The 19,643-nt window shown below is 38.5% G+C and overlaps 1 protein-coding gene across 1 annotated transcript in view; it reads right to left on the bottom strand.

Moving 5' to 3' along the window:
- The window catches only part of KIF6 (kinesin family member 6), a 356,939-nt gene that overhangs the window by 249,279 nt on the left and 88,017 nt on the right, over positions 1 to 19,643 (bottom strand). Inside the window, exon 6 of the mRNA XM_047796598.1 lies at positions 3,538 to 3,667. Coding sequence (XP_047652554.1) covers positions 3,538 to 3,667 — 130 coding nt within the window. The remainder of the gene's footprint in view (positions 1 to 3,537; positions 3,668 to 19,643) is intronic.

Consider the following 19,643-nt stretch of genomic DNA (forward strand, 5'->3'; position numbering starts at 1 on the left):
TGGTCATCAAAAATGCAAATTAAAACTTTTTTTTTTTTTTTTTGCCTACCAAACCATCAGGACTTTCAAATATCGTGGTGTTTGCTAGGGTGCAGAATATGGACCTGCTCACACCTTTTTCTGGGAGTGGGTTTCAACCAGCTTCTTAATGGTAAAACCTAAATTGCCCCCAAACTGTGCCTGAACACATTTAAAATGCTAAAATGCATATTCCTGGGCTCCACTGCAGAGAATCTGAATCCATCCATCAGATATGGCATCCAAGAAACTCTATCTTTTGACAACCACGGGGTACCCTAATATCTATCCTTGGGCCATACTTGGGGACGGAATGCTCTAGACTGCAGGTGGGGCTGAGCAAAGGGTCCGAGCCATGGGACTGCACAGGGGCTGGCAATCAAATGCAGAATGTCTGGTTCAATTAGATTTGATTAATTGAGAGCAACATTTCAAAGATAAGACCAAAAGGTCGTACTTGCTCCTGGTGGGCTTTGCCATTGGCTCACTCACGATTCAGTTTTTACCGTATTTATTCTCCCTGGCACAGCAAGTCAACATTTGCAAAAGCCTACCCCCCAAGGACATAATCAGGTTTTAGTCAACACACTGGTAGGATTACAGAAATTATTTAAGAGTGAGTTCTAAAAATCCAAAGAGGATGAAGCTACGCTTAATAACTTTTCCTTAAAACGCTGGTTCTGGGTGGAGAACATGAAAGGGAAGAGCACTCCACTTCGGTCCCCACTTTCAGACTTTGTTTTGCAAATGTTTTCTGGTTACCATGGCAACTTCTGGATGTTTCTGTGTAAGTGGGAAATTGGGAACCTCATCTTTTTTGAAAAAAAAAAAAAAGATTAGTGTGTTCTTTTTATCCTGGTAAGCTCGTTCTGTGCTGACAAATTACATTCTGACAGCTCGGTTATAATCTAAAACATGCCTCTTTGGAGACTCTGAACAATCAACTATTTCCAGGGATTGACAGTGATTCTTCATTTATATTTTTGTGTATTTTCTTTCAATGAATTCAAGAGAGAAACTGAAGTGCTACACATTTGCTAAAGCTGTTTTTTTTTTTTTTTTGCTAAGCTTTTTAAATAATTTAGAAATGTATCCTTATTTGAAAAATCTGACATATGTCAATTTGATTATTGCACTAGTGAATGTGGCACAAGGAAGGAACATAAGCTTCTGAAACGGTCAGACTTAGAGCTGAACTCTGGCTCTGCCTCCTACTAGTGGTGTGATCTTGAGCAAGCAGTCTAACTCTTTGAGACTTAGTTTCCATCTATAAAATAAGAATCAGAAATAATATATACATATATGAAGTGTCTACAACAATGCCAAGTCTATCGAGCAGGTTCTCGATAAAACATGGGAGCTATTACCAAAGGAAAAAAATAGAAGCAAGCACAGACACATCCAAAACTTATTAGACTTGGTTTAAAAAAAGTCAGGCTTCACACAGGAAAAACAACCAATACATTTTATAGTAATGCACAACCAGAATTATTAGAACTGGACTTCTTTGGGTTTCAACTATTTACACTACTGTTCAATGCTCACGAGGCACTAATAGGAAAGGATGGTTGGAATTTTGTAAGGTGGTTGAACATGACAGATAAGCTTGTACCAAGAAGTTTAAGGTACTCAAAACTTTACAAAACAATAGTCTGAAAAGATGCAGCCAGCTAAAGTTAAGGCATAACTTTGGAATAGCAAATGGCCAAGCTTTTTAGCTGAGAGAGGTCACGGTGAACCGGGGCCAGGAGCCTCTGTAACCGTTCAAGATGAGGAGATGTAATTGTGAGGATGGGGCCGAGACTTCTGTAGGGATGTGTCACCAGAGGAAAGTCAGTAGTGGGGCAGGGATGGGTTTCCCCACGTGTGTTCCAACAGCGTTCATGGATCTAATTCTTTCCTTTTTCATCTTTCTTTGGTGGGCATGACCCATCTCTATTCTGCACCTCTCAGTTTGCTATTTACTAAAGCGTGTGTGGAGGAGGAGGACTTTTCGTGGGGTCTGTTAGATCTTTCATGATTATACCCCCTAATTCTTAATCTGCCTTTTTCCTTACTCTTCAATCATTGTGACAAATGAGAGCATTGCAGATGACTGCTTGGGCAAAAATGTTGAAGCAAAACACAAACGCAAAATATTATAAACAAAAGAAGCTATCCTGCAGTTAAAATGTACAGCTTTCTTTAAATGAAACTAATAATTTAAGCGTCCTTAAATCCATATCACATGTGGCACCTAAGCTCAACATATTTGTTAGTCTATTGAAAAGTACTGATGCAGAGCTAGTAAAACAACAACAAAATGGAGGGCCCAACACAATAATAGGCATCTACACCATGCTTTCACTGTCTGACTTTTGTTTCTGTTTATCTACCTTATATTTAAGGCAGTGCATTCCAAGAGGTGAAAATGAGGCAGAAAAAAAGTCACTGGAGGGAGACCTTCTTGGACGACTTATCATGCCAGCGTACCGTCCTCACCTGTGGTTTGTTATCAGGGACAAGGTAGAGCATGGGACGCAGGCAGCATGGTTTAAAAAGGAAAGTGCCAGTGACGGTAGCAAGCTGTTCGTTTGGGGAACTGTTCCCACATCACCACTACCACTTAACTCCTCTCATGGCAGTATCACTGGAAGAGAATTTTGTGACTCTCCATCTCCACTCAGTAACTGGCTGAGGTTAGGGCCCATGACCAAGCTGGGTCAGTTCTGGCCCCTGATGAAGGTTCCCAGCTAAAATATAGGTACCCATATAGATTTGAATGTCAGATCAACAACAAAGAGTTTTTAGTGTGAGTATATCCCCAATATTGCCCTGAGACATACTTTTATTAGACACCATGGCAGTGTTCCCAGATCTACCAACCATAGCTGCAAACACACAGAGCACTTCCTATGTTCCATGTATTATTCTAAATTCTTTATAAATATTAGTTCAATAAATACATGAAAATACATGGATGGGTAAACATATGCCAAAATATGGATAACTAGAGGTTATTAGGAAGACTGAACAATGTAAATTTTTTTTTTTTTTTAGTGCCTCTCCCATGGCATATAGAAGTTCCAGGCTAGGTGTTGACTCAGAGCTTCAGCTGCCGGCCTATACCACAGCTCATGGCAACGCTGGATCCCTGACCCACTGAGGGAGGCCAGGGATCAAATCTGCATCCTCATGGATACTTGTCAGATTCTTTTCTGCTGTGCCACAAGGGGAACTATGCATTTTTAAGCTTCAAAAATTATGCAAAAATTTCTATAATTAAGACCTTTGATGAGGTGTCATTGGCTAGCTGCAAACCAATCTATAACATTGAAAAATATAACATTAAAAGAAATTGTATTCTAGTCCCTACTCACTAACTAGCCAGAAGACCTTGGGAAAGTTTCCCCACTTCTCTGGATCTAGGTTTCCTTATCCTAATATGAGATTTGGATGAGATTATTATTTCAGATTGCTGCTGTCCCTAAAATTTTATTCATAACATGCAGAAACAGCTTTCGGAGAAAAGCTTATTACCTCTGCAATCATTCTGTTGGTGTCTCCTAGGAAAAGCAGATTCAGAGCTTCTTCCTCTGTGGTTGCCTGATGAAGAGACAGGTTTTTCAGGTGAATATTCTGATCAGGGTCCTCCAACACTGTCACTTTCCTAGGGAAATGGGAAGTCACAACATAAGGCACTTAGAGAATGAAAAGAACTTCAAGTCTTTCTTACAGGCTTCCTTTTAGAAAGCTGTACGTAGAGATGTCTTACATTTATAAAATCAAGTAATACACAAGACAGCAGGCAGTACTGGAGTAGCATCAAATGCACACATTCCCTTGACAGGACTATCAAATAGCTTTGGGGCTGAAAAGTATATTACAAGCTCCTGATTTAAAGCCTCATCTTGGCAATCATCAGGTCACCAAAGCATTTTAAAATGGATATTCTTCATGAATTAAAAATAAAAATAGATAACCTTCTATCTACATCAGGAAACTTGGCCATATATATATATTTTTTTTTCTATCTGATTCAGTTTCTCACCTAGGTAATTTTTCTGCTTCTAATTTTTCCCTTTTGTTCAATTTCATATCACTTTCTTTTCTTTTTGTTTTTCTTTTCTTTTCTTTCTTTTCAGGGCCCCAGGTGCAGCATATGGAAGTTTCCATGCTAGGGGTTGAATCAAAGCCAGCCACAGCAATACCAGATCTGAGCTGAATCTGCAACCTATACCTAAGCTCACAGCAATGCTGGATCCTTAACCCACTGAGTGGGGCCAGGGACTGAACCCACATCTTCATGGATACTAGTGGGGTTCATTTCCGCTGAGCCACAGTGGGAACTCCCATATCACTTTCAATTTACATGAAGTTTCAAACGTGTTAGCTCATCCATTTAAATATGATGAAAAGTGATCATCCCTCTAGGAGTTATTCCCTTGTCTAGTTTTCTTATTAAAAGGAGTTAACAATTCTCAAGAGGTCTTGTAATACAGTTTTAGTTTGTAATTATTATTTTTATGTCTATCAGATGTGTTTCTTGACCTTTTTTTTTCTGTTACTACATGACTTTTCCTTATATTGCATCCTTACAGTGAGAGCTGGAGGTCTGGAATTATATCCATCTATTACAACTGCCTTCATGGGCATCCTGGTGCCAGCACCACTTCCTTCCAGACGAATCCTAACCCCACTGCAGGAGTTAGCTTGTCCATACTCTCCCTGGAGTCTGGTTAGGATTGCCTGAAACTGAACACGATTTGGTTCAACTCTGCATAGCCTTGCCTTGAAGGCCTAAAGCTTCAATAGATAAAGTTACTAAAGGCAAGTTCCCTCTGCCTCGAGTTTTGTCTTCTTGATTTTCTTAAAAATTGTTAAGGAAAAGCAATCTATGATTCACAAGTATTGCAAGTATACCTCCAGTTCCCAAATATTTGGAACTGATGAGAAGAAGTAAAGGTTGGCATCATCTAGCACCATTTCTCCCTTAAAAGTGTAATGAGCAAGTGGACATATGTCACTTGCCTACTGACAAAAACACATTTAGAATACCTTAAAAACGAGCATTTTGCAAAGACCATAATTTTTCAGCCTTCCTTTTTGTGAGGAGGTTATTGGGACTTTTATGTGTAATTTGTGGACCTTTAAAATACTAATTGCAGGGAGTTCTCTTGTGGTACAGTGGGTTAAGGATCTGGCGTTGTCACTGCAGTGGCTTGAGTTGCTGCTGTGGCGTGGGGTTCAGTCCCTGGCCTGGGAAATTCTGCATGCTATGGGTGCAGCCAAAATAAGTAAGTAAGTAAGTAAGTAAGTAAGTAAATAAATAAATAAATAAATAAAAATACTAATTGCAGGGGGAAAAAAGTAGCTCTACCAGCACATCTGTGACCAATATGCCACTAATAATGTTACCCCATTGCCAAGTTTTGGACTTCTTTTTGTCTCCCTCAACAATACCAACTAAGATGGAAAAAGATCTCGTCCCTTAATGAAAACAGGTGCATTTTATTTATTTTTCAACAAGACTTGTAAGTAAGCCTATTAAAAATGCTTAAGAGTTTTTTAAAAAATGCTTGGAAAACATGAAGGCATTTTTAACTGAAATAGATGAATTGTGCTCTATTTTTAGGAAACCCCCTTACTCCTTAAGCTTGATTTTCACCCTGATCCTTCTGAAATGCTTGCGAAGGTTTGGCTAAATTCAATCCCTAGGGACAGAGAATTCTTCCTAAATTCACAGATTCTCGGTCTTAAAGGTGAAAGAAGTAATATTGGAAGGAAGAAAAAAGCATGAAATAAGTGATGAGATGGCACATTAAAAGTGAGAAAATGAAGAGAGTTCTGTCTTTTTCAACATGAGAATAAAAACAAATTTGCCAGCTCTTACTTAGTTGTAAGACCATGTCAGACACAAAACCATCTGGGCAAGTCCGGCAAAGGTACAGGTGGGGGAACAGGAAACAATTCAAAGAGGAGGTGCTCCCATGCACAGGGCACCAAAAGTGTGCCTGGCACCCACATTGTGTCCTTGAATCCAGTTGTTCTCACCCTGGCTGCACCCAGGAACAGCCTGTGGAACTTAAAATACTGTGCCTATGAGATCCTGACATGATGGTTCTGGGGTGCAGACTGGGTGTGAGAATTCGTAAAACCTCCGGTGATTCTAGCGTACAGCCAAGGTTGAGAGCCCCTGACTTCATCTTTAATAATGAGACAAGGCAGACATTCTGGTTTCTTTTCACCTAGGTCCACCCCAAGCCTAAGAGGGAGAGTGACTCATATTATTGGTTGGAGCTGAAGTCACTTTGGACCATATCTACTAATGGGCAAGGTCCCTGTAAGTTTTAAAAAGCTCGTCCTTCCATGGAAAGTTTATTTCTACCTCCTTGACCATGCAGTGGATGGGTAAACTAGGCCACTCATTAACCATAGCAATAATTAAAGCTCAGCTGGGGATTATAGATCTTCCTAAACATACACAGGGTTTATATCACTGTGGAATCAAAAAATCTAAATGATACATCACACAAAACCTTCTTACCATTAATTCACTGAAATAAAAAAATGCAGAAAACAAGCAAATATGGAATTCTAAAAGTGTTCATTTATTAGACAATCTAACTGGGTGACTAATTAAAGATTACAAAGAACAGTTAGAAATAAAAGGTAGAAAGTGTGAAATGTCATCGGAGGCATTTGGCTAAAAGCCACCTTTTTCTTCTAAATTATTCAGAGCCTTTGATCTGCAGTGTGGCTACTTCAGATCTATTACACTTCTACATTAACTTCCAGGTGCTTGTCCAGCTTTGTCACTTTGATCAAAATACAGTCTGCATGTGCTTCCATTTTTTCTGTACAGAACTTTCAGCCCTCTTTTGTAACTCATCAGCACGCATTTCTTTGATTCTTTTCCGACAGTCTTTCCCTCACTATTTCCTGATCTCTTACCCATGGAGGTTTTTAAAAGTAAGTGAAAAGGCAAGTTAGTGTCCAATTTTGTTTGGCTTCTTTCATGGTTCCCTATCTGCTTCAGGCTCATCTGTGGGCACCCTAAAAGAAGCTCCACCTATGGCATCTTTCGGGAACCTTCTGTGGTACAGCTTTCTCTCTCCAATCAGTATCTCCCTTGCCAGTTCTTCTCCTCAGACAGATTCTTTCCTGGTTTCTGCCCAATCCCTTGGACATGAGGCTTTGGACTTTTCCCTTACTGCCTTGCCTGCCCTCCCTGAAAATCCCCTTTGCACTCAGCCATGCAACCAATATGTGAGCCCCACCCATTCTCACGCCTTCCCTCAGAGAAGCACAGCCTGAGCTGGGTATTACTACCTCTCATCTAGTTGGGCTAATCTGGGAGTGAGAATGTTTTAAACTCTGCTGCTGGGGGAATGCTTTTCAAAGTTGGAGGAAATAAGAACCATTAGCAAAAATTTCTCATCGAGTTGCTTCCTTCCCGGGTCCTCCCCCTCCGCCCCACCCCCGCAGCTCTCTCACAAATCAATAGCTATTTCCTGAATCCTTAGTCCACCGCTTGATTCTGACTATAATTTTCATGGACTTGAAAGAGGGCTTTATTAAAGTTTCTTAAATAAACATCCTAATTCCAAGATGGAAACCCCCCAAACTATTTATTCGATTCTTTTTGAAAGAGCTTGCAAATAGTTTTCTCTACCAAATGTTTCTAAAATGTTTAGATTTCAAGTAAAAAGTCACTGATAGCCTTAACTTGGATCCCTAAGTGGAAAAGTTCTGCTAAGTATACTCAGCCTGCTTAATGACGGGGAAGAAGCAAGCTTTGTGTTTTCTCTGTAAACAGAGAATCTTTTCCATTTGGCGAAGGAGTTGGAATTTTTAGGCTTTCTTACTGGAAGACATAGAGAAGAGCGATAGCCAAGCTCTTGTTCTCAATAATGGGAGCCGTCAATGAAAGCACTCCCCACCCCGTCGCCCACCGCCCACCTCCATAACCTTCCAACACCACCAACTTGCTGAACAGCAACTCTCCAGGAGTTCTACTACAACGAAGCTAGTTTCTCTTTTTCATATGATAGGCAAATACTGCTCAGATGATTTCTAGTACTTTTTTTCTATTTGCACATGCCCCACATGATGGCGATGGTGCAGACCCATGTTCAAGACAGTGCCATTCACACCACAAGTTCATAGGTTTAATATGACATGTGCCTGTCAGAGGGCAGTAAAGTATCTTTTAATGAAAACAGAGTTCACCACGATTTTCCAACAGACGGCAGGGGTGCCTTTTGGTCATCACATAAAGGTGCCGTACAGACTAGAGGTAGCCTCGTCTAGTTTACCTTGACTTAGAATGATAGCAGGAGCAGGCCGGCCTCATGCAAATGGGAGGGCGTCCATTCAGCTCTTCTAAATACTGAATAAACTTCACATACTGTACACACAGTCCCAGCATCCACTTCAATAAACAGAATATTCTCTAGGTCAGCATTTTTCAAACTCCTTCCCACCAAAACCCCAATAAATTTTCAGAAGTCCTCTATAGGTAAGATTGGGGTTGGGGGGAGATGTAAATTTTTAGGAGAAGTATGTAAAGGGAAGCCTTCCTTCCTGCATGTAAATAATTTCAAAGGTAGATTTTCTTTAGATTGATTACAAATCTCAATCATATAATTCGGCTGTAAAATATAAATAGCTGAAACATATTACTTAAGAAAGTTTTACAAACCTGCAATAAATTTTTGTGTTGGTCTTAACCTAGACAGAATGGGCCTGAAGTAATGGATACTTTTTCTTCTTGAGAGATATTGAGATATTTTGAAAACTCTTTCTAGCAGCTTGAAGAATGTATCTTTTCTTTCTTGTTTTATCCAACATTACACTTTTTATTGATAATGAAAAATATAACCAGTCACTTTAGATTGAGTTATTTCATTTAGCCTACTAAAAACACCAGGTTCTCTACCAAATTTTTAAGGGAGAAATTATACCAATTATTACAATCTCATTCAGAAGAGAGAAACAGAGAAAATACTTTCTAACTCATTCTGTTAGGCAGCTTTACCCTTATACCAAAACCAGACAAAGACATTATAAAAAAAATAAAACCATACACTAAAATCTCTCATGAACAAGATGCAAAAATCCTCAATAAAGTATTAGCAAATGAGGTCCAACAATGTGTAAAAAGAATTATACACCATGACCAAGTGGGATTATTTCAGGTATACAAGGCTGGTTCATCCTTCAAGCATCAGTCAATATAATCCATCACATCAACAGACTAAAAAAGAAAAATCATGTGATCATATTACTAGATGCTGAAAAAGCATTTGACAAAATCCAGTATCCATTCATAATAAAAACTCTCAGTAAATTTGGAATAGAGGGAATCTTTCTCAACTTGATAAAGACTATCTACTAAAAACCTACAGCTAACATCATATTTAATGGTGAGAAACTCAAAGCTTTTCTAGTGAGATCAGGCACAAGGCAAAGATATCTCCTCTCACCATTCCTTTTCAGCAGTATCCTGGAAGACCTTGTTAATGCAATAACACAAGAAAAGGAAATAAAAAGTATACAGGTTAGGAAAGAAGACATAAAGATGTCTTTGTTCACAGATGACATGATGATCTACGCAAAAAACCTGAAAGAATGACAGAATTCCCGGAACTAATAAGTGGTTATAGCACCACTGAAGGATACAAAGTTAATATACAAAATTCAATGGCTTTCCTATATACCAGCAATGAACAGATGGAATTTGAAATTGAAAACAAAAAATCATTTACCCTGGCACCTAAAAAACCAAAATGCTTAGATTTAAGTCTAACAAAATACGCACAATACCTCTACGAGGAAAACTACGAAACTCTGATAAAAATAAACCAAATAAGTAAATAGTGATATTCCATGTTTATGGACAGGAAGACTCAAAATTGTCCAGACGTTGGTCCTTCCCAACTTGATCTATCAATGTATTTCTAATACAATGAAATCTCAATTAAAATCCCAGCATATTATTTTGTGGATATTGACAAAATGATTATAATGTTTACATGGATAGGCAAAAGACCCGGAAAGGCAAAAACAAATTTGAAGAAGGACAAAGTTGGAAGACCAACACTACCTAACTTCAAGATTTACTATAAAGCTACAGGAATCAACACCATGTAGTATTGGTGAAAGCAAAGATAAACAATAGATCAGTGGAATGGAACAAAGTCCAGAAATAGACTAACATAACTATAGTCAGCTGATCTTTCACAAGGAAGCCAATGCAATACAATGATGCAAAAACAGTGTCTTCAATGAATGATGCTCAGAACAACTGGACATTCACATGCAAAAAAAAGTGAATCTAGACATAGACTTCATAACATTCATAAAAGTTAGCTCAAAATGGATCAAAGACCTAAATGTAAAATGCAAAACTATAAAACTCCTAGAGGATAACATAGGCGAAAACCTAGATGCTTTTTTGGACACAGTATCAAAGATATGGTCTATGAAGGAGATAACTGAAGCCTGACTTCATTAAAATTAAAAACTTCTGCTCTGCAAAAGACAATGTTTAAAGAATTAGAAGATAAGCCACAGACTGGGAGAACACATTTGCAAAAGACACACCTGATAAAGAACTGCTTTTTAGGAGTTCCTGTCGTGGCGCAGTGGTTAACGAATCCGACTAGGAACCATGAGGTTGCGGGTTCGGTCCCTGCCCTTGCTCAGTGGGTTAATGATCCGGCGTTGCCGTGAGCTGTGGTGTAGGTTGCCGACGCGGCTCGGATCCCGCGTTGCTGTGGCTCTGGCGTAGGCCGGTGGCTACAGCTCCGATTCAACCCCTAGCCTGGGAACCTCCATATGCCGTGGGAGCGGCCCAAGAAATAGCAACAACAACAACAACAACAAAAAAGACAAAAAAAGAGGAAAAAAAAAAAGAACTGCTTTTTAAAATATACAAAGAAATCTTAAAGCTAAACAACAAGAAAACAAACAACCCCCAATTAAAAAATAGGCCAAAAACCTTAACAGACATCTCACCAAAGAAGATATACAGATGGCACATAAGCACATGAAAAGATGATCAATGTCGTATGTCATCAGGGAAATACAAATTTAAAAAATAATGAAAAATAATGATACCACTATACACCTATTAGAATGGCCAAAATCTGGACCATGGACCATGTCAAATGATGAGGAAGATGTGGAGCAATAAGAACTCTCATTCATTGCTGGTGGTAGTACAAAAATGGTACAGCCACTTTGTTTTTGTGTTTGTTTGTTTTGGCTTTTTAAGGCCGCACCTGTGGCATATGGAAGTTCCAGGTTAGGAGTCGAATCAGAGCTGTAGCCACCGGCCTAACACCATAACTATAGCAACATGGGATCCGAGCCACATCTGCAACCTAAACCACAGCTCACAGCAACCCGGATCCCTGAGCCACTGAGTGAGGCTAGGGATAGAACCCGAGTCCTCATGGATACTAGTCGGATTTGTTTCCAATGTGCCACAACAGGAGCTCTCGGTACAGTCACTTTGGAAGACAGTTTGATGGTTTCTTACAAAACTAAACTATTTCCATCATACAATCCAACAGTCTTGGTCCTTGGTATTTATCCAAGAGGTTGAAAAAACTTACATTCACACAAAAACCTACACACAGATACTTGAAAGTGACCAAGATGCCATTCAGTAAGTAAAGAGATAAATAAGCTTTGGTACATATAGATAATGGAGTATGATTCAGTGCTAAAAAGAAATGAAGCCACCAAAAAACATGGAGGAGACTTAAATGTATATTACTAAGTGACAGAAGCCAGTCTGAAAGAGCTACATACTGTATGATTCCAACTATGTGGCATTCTGAAAAAGGTAAAACTATGGACACAATAAAAAGATCAGTGATTGCCAGGGGGAGAGTTGGGGGTAGTGGTGACTAGACAGTGTATGGGATTTTTAAGGCAATGGAAACACTCTGTATCATTATGATGGATATATGTCATTATACAGTTGTCCAAACCTATAGAATGTACAACACCAAGAGAGAATTATAGTAAACTCTGGACTTTGGGTAATTATGCTGTGTCAGTGTAAGTTCATTCTTGGTAACAAACGTATCACTTTGGTGAGTGATGTTCATGATGGGAAAGGCTGTGCATGTGTGAGCACAGGGGGTATATGGGAAATCTCTGTACCTTCCTCTCAGTTGTGCTATGAACCCAAAACTAAATACTTTATCAGAAAAAACAATACCCAAACTCAAAACTGCAAAATACCCTTTTTTAAAATTGAAGTATAGTTTATTTACAATAGTACATTAATTTCAGGTATACAACATAATGATTCATTACTTTTATAGATTATGCTTCACTTAAAGTTATTATGCATGCTGCATAGCACAGAGAACGCTGCAATATTCTGTGATAATCTGTGTGGAAAAAGAATCTGAAAGAGAATGGGTATGTGTATGCGTACGTCTGAATGACCTTCTTGTAAAGCAGAAATTATCACAGCCTTGTAAATCAACTATACTTCAATAAAACTTAAAAATAAAAAAAATAAAATTATAAAATATTAGCTATATACCCTGCGCTGTACAGTATATCCTTGTAGCTTATTTATTTTGTACATAGTAGTTTGTATTTCTTAATCCTCAACGATGTAAAATATTCTGAGTGATTGTTGTGAGGAAGTCTTGTTTTTTATCCACATTAACTTTTTTCAATTGGTAAATATCCTCTCCTAAATATTGCCATTTCTTATTTACCTAAGTGATAATATTATTAGACTTGAACTCTGATCTTCTGATTTCCCAAAGAACTTAATCACCACTCTAAGGTAATTCTACTACCACAAGTCTGCCATTTCAGAGGTTCTGGCAACCTGTATATGATTCATCCCCTTTCAGAAAAGAAGCAAACTTAAAGTGAGTCATTTAATGTAACATATCCTACATGATTCAAGGGTGTCCGGTGTCAATGTGGCAACATCTTCATACTTTCAAGAAGCTTCTGCTTCTTACTATGTTTAGGCTTTCATATGCTATGAAAGCAGATATCTCCAAAAGGACCCAGGATAAAGAACTGGATGGAAGCTGTTGGCCACTTCCAACAGAAATGCAAAACCAAAGGGAAAAGTAACCTTGATAGGCAAACTCAGAACCGTACTAGGTACAATAAATGTATGGAAGAACCAATGCTTTTCTCACAGATGGTTATATTTATTAATTTATTGGTTATTGTCATTTAACTATTTTACTAAGGTTTAGCATGTATATGAAACATTCTTTCATTTATATTTTCTATTTTCTCAAAATTAAGTCCAAAAATGAGAAAATTTGATTGCTAATAACTTGATAAGATCACCTTTGCAGAAAGGTGATATTAAACCAAACATATTAAATTAATCAAACTTCTCCTGCCCTAAACTATCACTTTACAACTACTAAGAGACAAACAGCTCCCAAATCTAGTGTATGTAACCATGGCTTATCATATGCTTATTTAGTATCTACAGGCAACCACTATTTGCAAGATTTTCCAGAAATAAACATTTAACATAAAAAAAATCTATGCTTGTGGAGTTCCCTGGTGGCCCAGCAGTTAAAGGACCCAGCATTGTCACTGAGGTGGCTTGGGTCACTGTGTGGTGGAACTTTAATCTCTGGCCAGGGAATTTCTGCATGCCGTGGGTGCAGCCAAAAAAACCCTTGTTATCCTCCCTCTTATACTGATAGCTTTTGCTAATCTCCGACTACATTCAGACATTACATTCCTTTTGGTGCTCCAGGCTCACAAACCATCCATCATTTTCTTGTTTGGCCTAATTCCATATGGTAATTATACAGTCATATGCTAAAATCTATCTTCTTCAGTGATACCAACGTTTTTTTCAAAGAAAATCATTTTCCTTCTATTTTCACTAATACTTGTTTTCTTGTTCAGATTTTATAGTTGCAGTATCACATATTATGTGCTCAAGTTACCACATTTGGGGAAATTATAGGAATAAATATATCTAAAGACAATGGATTTTTAATTTTAGAAAAACACAGCAATTCTTCTGCCAAGTGAATAACTTTATACACCTCTAAGTTTATGCTATTGCATTTTACAAGTTCTGAGTTCATCTATTTTTATTTATTTTCATTTTAACAAAAATTTTACTATTTTCACTAAACACAAAACTACCATATGATCCAGCAATCCCACTCCTGGGCATATATCTGGACAAAACTACAATTCAAAAAGATACATGCACTCCTATGCTCATAGCAGCACTATTCACAATAGCCAAGACATGGGAGCAACCTAAATGTCCATCAACAGATGAATAGATTAAGAAAATGTAGTACATATACACAATGGAACCCTACTCAATCATAAAAAAGAATGAAATAATGCCATTTGTAGCAACGTGGATGGAACTAGAGATTCTCATGCCAAGTGAAGTTAGTCAGAAAGAGAAAGATAAATACTATACAACATCACTTATATGTGGAATCTAAAATACGGCACAAATGAACCTATCTACAAAACAGAAACAGACTCATAGACATAGAGAATAGACTTGTGGTTGCCAAGGGGGAGAGGGACGGAGTGGGATGGATGGGCTGCTTGGGGTTAATAGATGCAGACTATTGCCTTTGGAATGGATTAGCAATGAGATCCTGCTGTGCAGCACTGGGAACTATGGTCGCTTATGATCGAGCATGATAGTGTAAGAAAAAAGAATGTATACATGTATGTGTAACGGCTCACCATTCTGTACAGTAGAAAATTGAGGAGTTCCCGTCGTGGCGCAGTGGTTAACGAATCCGACTAGGAACCATGAGGTTGCGGGTTCGGTCCCTGCCCTTGCTCAGTGGGTGAACGATCCGGCGTTGCCGTGAGCTGTGGTGTAGGTTGCCGACGCGGCTCGGATCCCGCGTTGCTGTGGCTCTGGCGTAGGCCGGTGGCTACAGCTCCGATTCAACCCCTAGCCTGGGAATCTCCATATGCCGTGGGAGCGGCCCAAGAAATAGCAACAACAACAAAAAGACAAAAAAAAAAAAAGAAAAAAGAAAATTGACAGAACACTGTAAACCAGCTCTAATGGAAAAAAATCAAAATCATTATATATAAAATAAAATAAAAAGGTAGTTCCAGTCACACTGTTCCCTCTAATAAAAATCTCCAAGGATGATCTCTCACCTGCCAAATCCTTGCTCTTGTACCTTTTCCAGTCTTAATGATCTCACCTCACTGGGTTCCAGTGGAATAGGTCTATGAACTGTCACAGAACAAGCGCTATGCTTTTCAACTTCCCGACCTCTGTTTCCACGTGAATGTCTCACACCATGGCCCCAGGTGCTGCACCTTCCTTCAAGGACTATTTCACGTGCTGTCTTCTCTGTGAGTATTTTTTTTCCGGATGGCTTGACCTGATGTGATTTCTTTCTCCTCTAAGCCCATGTCATTCTCTGAGCTTCTCTTGTGATTTTCATATTACATCTTATGCTCTTTTGTACTATTTTTATCCACTGAGTTATGAGTTCCAGAAAAACAAAGATTGTCAGGAAACTCAGTGCCTAGCATAGTGTGTGGAACCAAGTCAGATCTCAGGAAATGTTTGCTGAATACCTGAGTGATTCCACATGACTAGACTGTAAGTCAGGAAGGCAAACACTTTTTTGTAATTCTTGAGGCACTTAACAGTGTTTTATCTCCAGTCGGTATTAGAAATGCGGTGAATTAAATATAACATCTGTCAACCTTTTTTCTTTTGATGACAAATTATTAAAAAAAAAAAACAGAGCTGAGATTTCAATACTGAATGCTAGAGTTCACTGGCTTAAAAAAAAAAACATAGTAATAACTATAACTACCTTTGAAACCTTAAATGGAATGTGTGTCCCTATTTAGGAATACTAAAATTACACTAAAGTAAGGGGACTATCTTCCCTATGGTTAAGACCAGCAGTTATACTGTTTTACTTCATGAGACATACTTAGAGTCTAACTATACTCCTTTTATAGCATATGACATAGGAGCTTTCAAAAGTAGAAGTTCTATTTTCATTTAAATTACTAAATGCAGAATATCTTTAACCCATGTACGTGTGTATATGTATATATATATATATATATATATATATATATATATATGTCTACAGATAAAATATAGAGCCACTTTTGTTTTTAAAGTAAAATTATTTTTTGTGATAATTGTAGATTTTCATGCAACTGAAGAAATAATGCAGAAAGATCCCATGTACCTATTACCTGGTTTTCCACAACAGTAACATCTTATAAAACTGTATTAAAATATCACAACAAGGACACTGGCATAGATACAAGCCACTGATCTTATTCCGATGTCTCACTTTTGCTTATGCTTATGTGATTGTGTGTGTTTAGTTCTATGCATTTTGCCAGTGATGTGTATCCACAGCCACAAGGATCCATCACTGGCCTCATATAACCATCCCCACCTCCCTCCCTAACTCCTGTCAACCACTGATCTGCTACTTACCTCTATAATCCTGCCATTCAATGAATATTACATACATGAAATCACACAGCATATAACTTTTTGGGATTGGATTTTTTTCACTTGGCATAATTCCCTGGAGATTTATTCAAGTTGTTAAAGTGTATCAATAGTTAATTCCTTTCTGCTATTGTTTTTGTTAACCAAAGGTCCATGGTGTACAATACGGTCCACTCTTTGTGTTATAGATTCTATGGGTTTTGACAAATGCATGAAGTTATGTACCCACCATTATAGTATCATATATAATAGCTTCACTGCCCCTCAAATCCTCCATGCTTCACCTACCCATCCCTCTACCCCATCCGTCCTCAACCACTGGCAACCACTGATCTTTATAGTGTATCTATTAGTCCTGCCTTTTGCAAAATGTCATACAGTCAAAATCATAGAGTGTGTAGACTTTTCATGCTGGCTTTTACACTTAGCAATATGCGTTTAAGGTTCCTCCATGTGGTTTACTAGTTCATTTCTTTTTACAGACAAGCAATATTCCACCACATGGATATACCACAGTTTGTTTTCTATTTGACTATTAAGGGGTATCTTGGTTGCTTCTAGTTTTTGGCAATTACGAGTTAGGCTGCTGTATCCATTTGTGGGTAGGTTTTCGTGCTGCCATAAACTTTCAACTCATTTGGTTAATCACACACCTAAGAGTGTGACTGCTAGATCATACGATAAGATCATGCTTAGTTTTGTAAGAAATTGGAAATTGTCTTCCAAAGTGGCTGTACGATTGGGAAGTGTGGGAGGGGGAGGAATGGATTAGGCATTTGAGAATGGCAAATGCACGCTTTTGTACGTGGAATGGATGATCAACAGGGACCTGCTGTATAGCACAGGGAAATCTACTTAACTTTGTGTGATAATCTATTTGGGAATGGATATGTGTATATGTATGACTGAATCACTTTGCTGTACAGCAGAAATTAACCCAATATTGTAGATCAACTATGCTTCAATAAAATTAATTTAAAAAAACCCCAGTTGGTTGTACTACATTGCATTCCCACCAGTGATGAGTGAGAGTTACATTCTTTTCAGCATTTGGTATTGCCAGTATTAAAATGTTTAGCTATTTTAACAGATGGGTAGTGGTATCCTGTTGTTTTAACTAGCAGTTCTTCCATGACAGACGATGTTGAGCACCATTTCATGTGCTTATTTACTATCAATATGTCTTCCGTGGTGAGGTGTCTGGATCTTTTTCTCATTTTTTTGAGTTGTTTTCTTTTCTTTCTTTCTTTCTTTCTTTCTTTCTTTCTTTCTTTCTTTCTTTCTTTCTTTCTTTCTTTCTTTCTTTCTTTCTTTTTTCTTCTTTCTTTCTTCCTTCCTTCCTTCCTTCCTTTCTTTCTTTCTTTCTTTCTTTCTTTCCTTCTTTTCTTTTTTTGTCTTTTGTCTTTTTAGGGCCACACCCTCAGCATATGGAGGTTCCCAGGCTAGGGGTCAAATCCGAGGTGCAGCCACAAGCCTACACCACAGCCACAGCAACGCTGGATCTTTAACTCACTGAGCGAGGCCCGGATTGAACCTGCATCCTCACGAACCTGTGTCAGATTCATTTCCACTGAGCCACGACGGGAACTCTGAATTGTTTGTTTTATTATTGCTGAGTTTTAAGAGTTATTTGAATATTTGAATACAAGTCCTTTACCAGATGTGTAAATATTTGCTCTGAGTCTCTGGCTTGTCTTTTCATTTTCTTGACAATGTCTTTCAGAGAGCAGAAGTTTTTCTTGTTTTTTTGTCTTTTGTCTTTTTAGGGCTGCACCCACAGCATATGGAGGTTCCCAGGCTAGGGGTCTAATCGGAGCTGTAACTGCCAGCCTACACCACAGCCACAGCAACGCCAGATCTGAGCCACATGTGTGACCCACACCACAGCTCACGGCAATGCCGGATCCTTAACCCACTGAGTGAGGCCAGGGATCGAACCGGCAACCTCACAGTTCGTAGTTGGACCCATTTCCACTGCGCCGCGATGGGAACTCCCAGAGAGCAGAAGTTTTAATTTTAATGAATTCAATTTATCTATTTTTTCTTTGACAGATGATGCTTTTGGTGTCACATCTAAAAACTCACTGCCAAATGATTATAGCAATGACTGCAACAAGCGATTGACTTTCGTTTGGTGTCCTGACCGCAAATATATACAAAGTCCACAGGTAATCTACAGGCAAATGCTTCTGCAAGAGCAGAGAAGTGGAACTCATCAGAATGTAAAAGGAAAAGAAACAGAAAAGATACAGCACATGTGAGAAGAGCATCCACTGGGTGATTTGAGGGAATTCGAGTTGCTTATTGGTAAGGAATCTGTTACTGATGGCTATTAGCGTGTGACATCAAAATGACCTTGAATTCAATTTTATATGGTTAAGCCAAGTATAAGAATGTGGAAGGGATCAAATGTATATATTGTCATTGTCCCTCAAATGGATGACTACAGGAGAAAACCAAGGTCATCAGGCATCTTGCCTACTACTGCTGGATGGTATTCAGAGTGTTTGGGACATTCTAGCTCACAACAATAAAGCCAGTCAACCTGACAGATAGGAGTTCAGAGTTAGAACTTGTCCCAGTTCAAGAGTATGTGAAACCAGATTAACAGTACACACACTTAATCCAATCCAGGTACAGCAGAAGTCGCATTCCATTGTAAAGAATTTTATAATCTTAGTAAAAGGAAAATCCTCTAAAATCCCCAGAACATTAGCACACTCAATACCAGGCAAATCCCATTACTCCCACACCAAAAGACTATGCAGCTCTTAAATTCTTTCAGAATTTTATACTACTGAATATATTTGAAGAAAACAGGCTGGGATATGGCACTCTCCTTTCTTAATGAAAAACTTACTTTTATTTTAATGAGATTTGTTGTCATGTAATTATAGCGCAAAATGTAAGATACGAAAATCTTTTAGACCACTTTTGTATACATGTGTGCATGTGTACGTGTGTGTGTGTGTGTGTGTGTGTGTGTGTGTGTGGCAGTTCACTGAAAACCTCTGCATTGTAACTGAGGCCACTTCTGAACTTGAGTCAGTGAATTTGTTCTCCAACTAGTGGACAAAGCTACTAAAGAAGGGGCAGTAGTTTAAGACCATCTATAGAGACAATCTGAGCA

This window comes from Phacochoerus africanus, chromosome 9 (assembly GCF_016906955.1).
Source record: "Phacochoerus africanus isolate WHEZ1 chromosome 9, ROS_Pafr_v1, whole genome shotgun sequence".
Classification (NCBI taxonomy): Eukaryota; Metazoa; Chordata; class Mammalia; order Artiodactyla; family Suidae; genus Phacochoerus; species Phacochoerus africanus.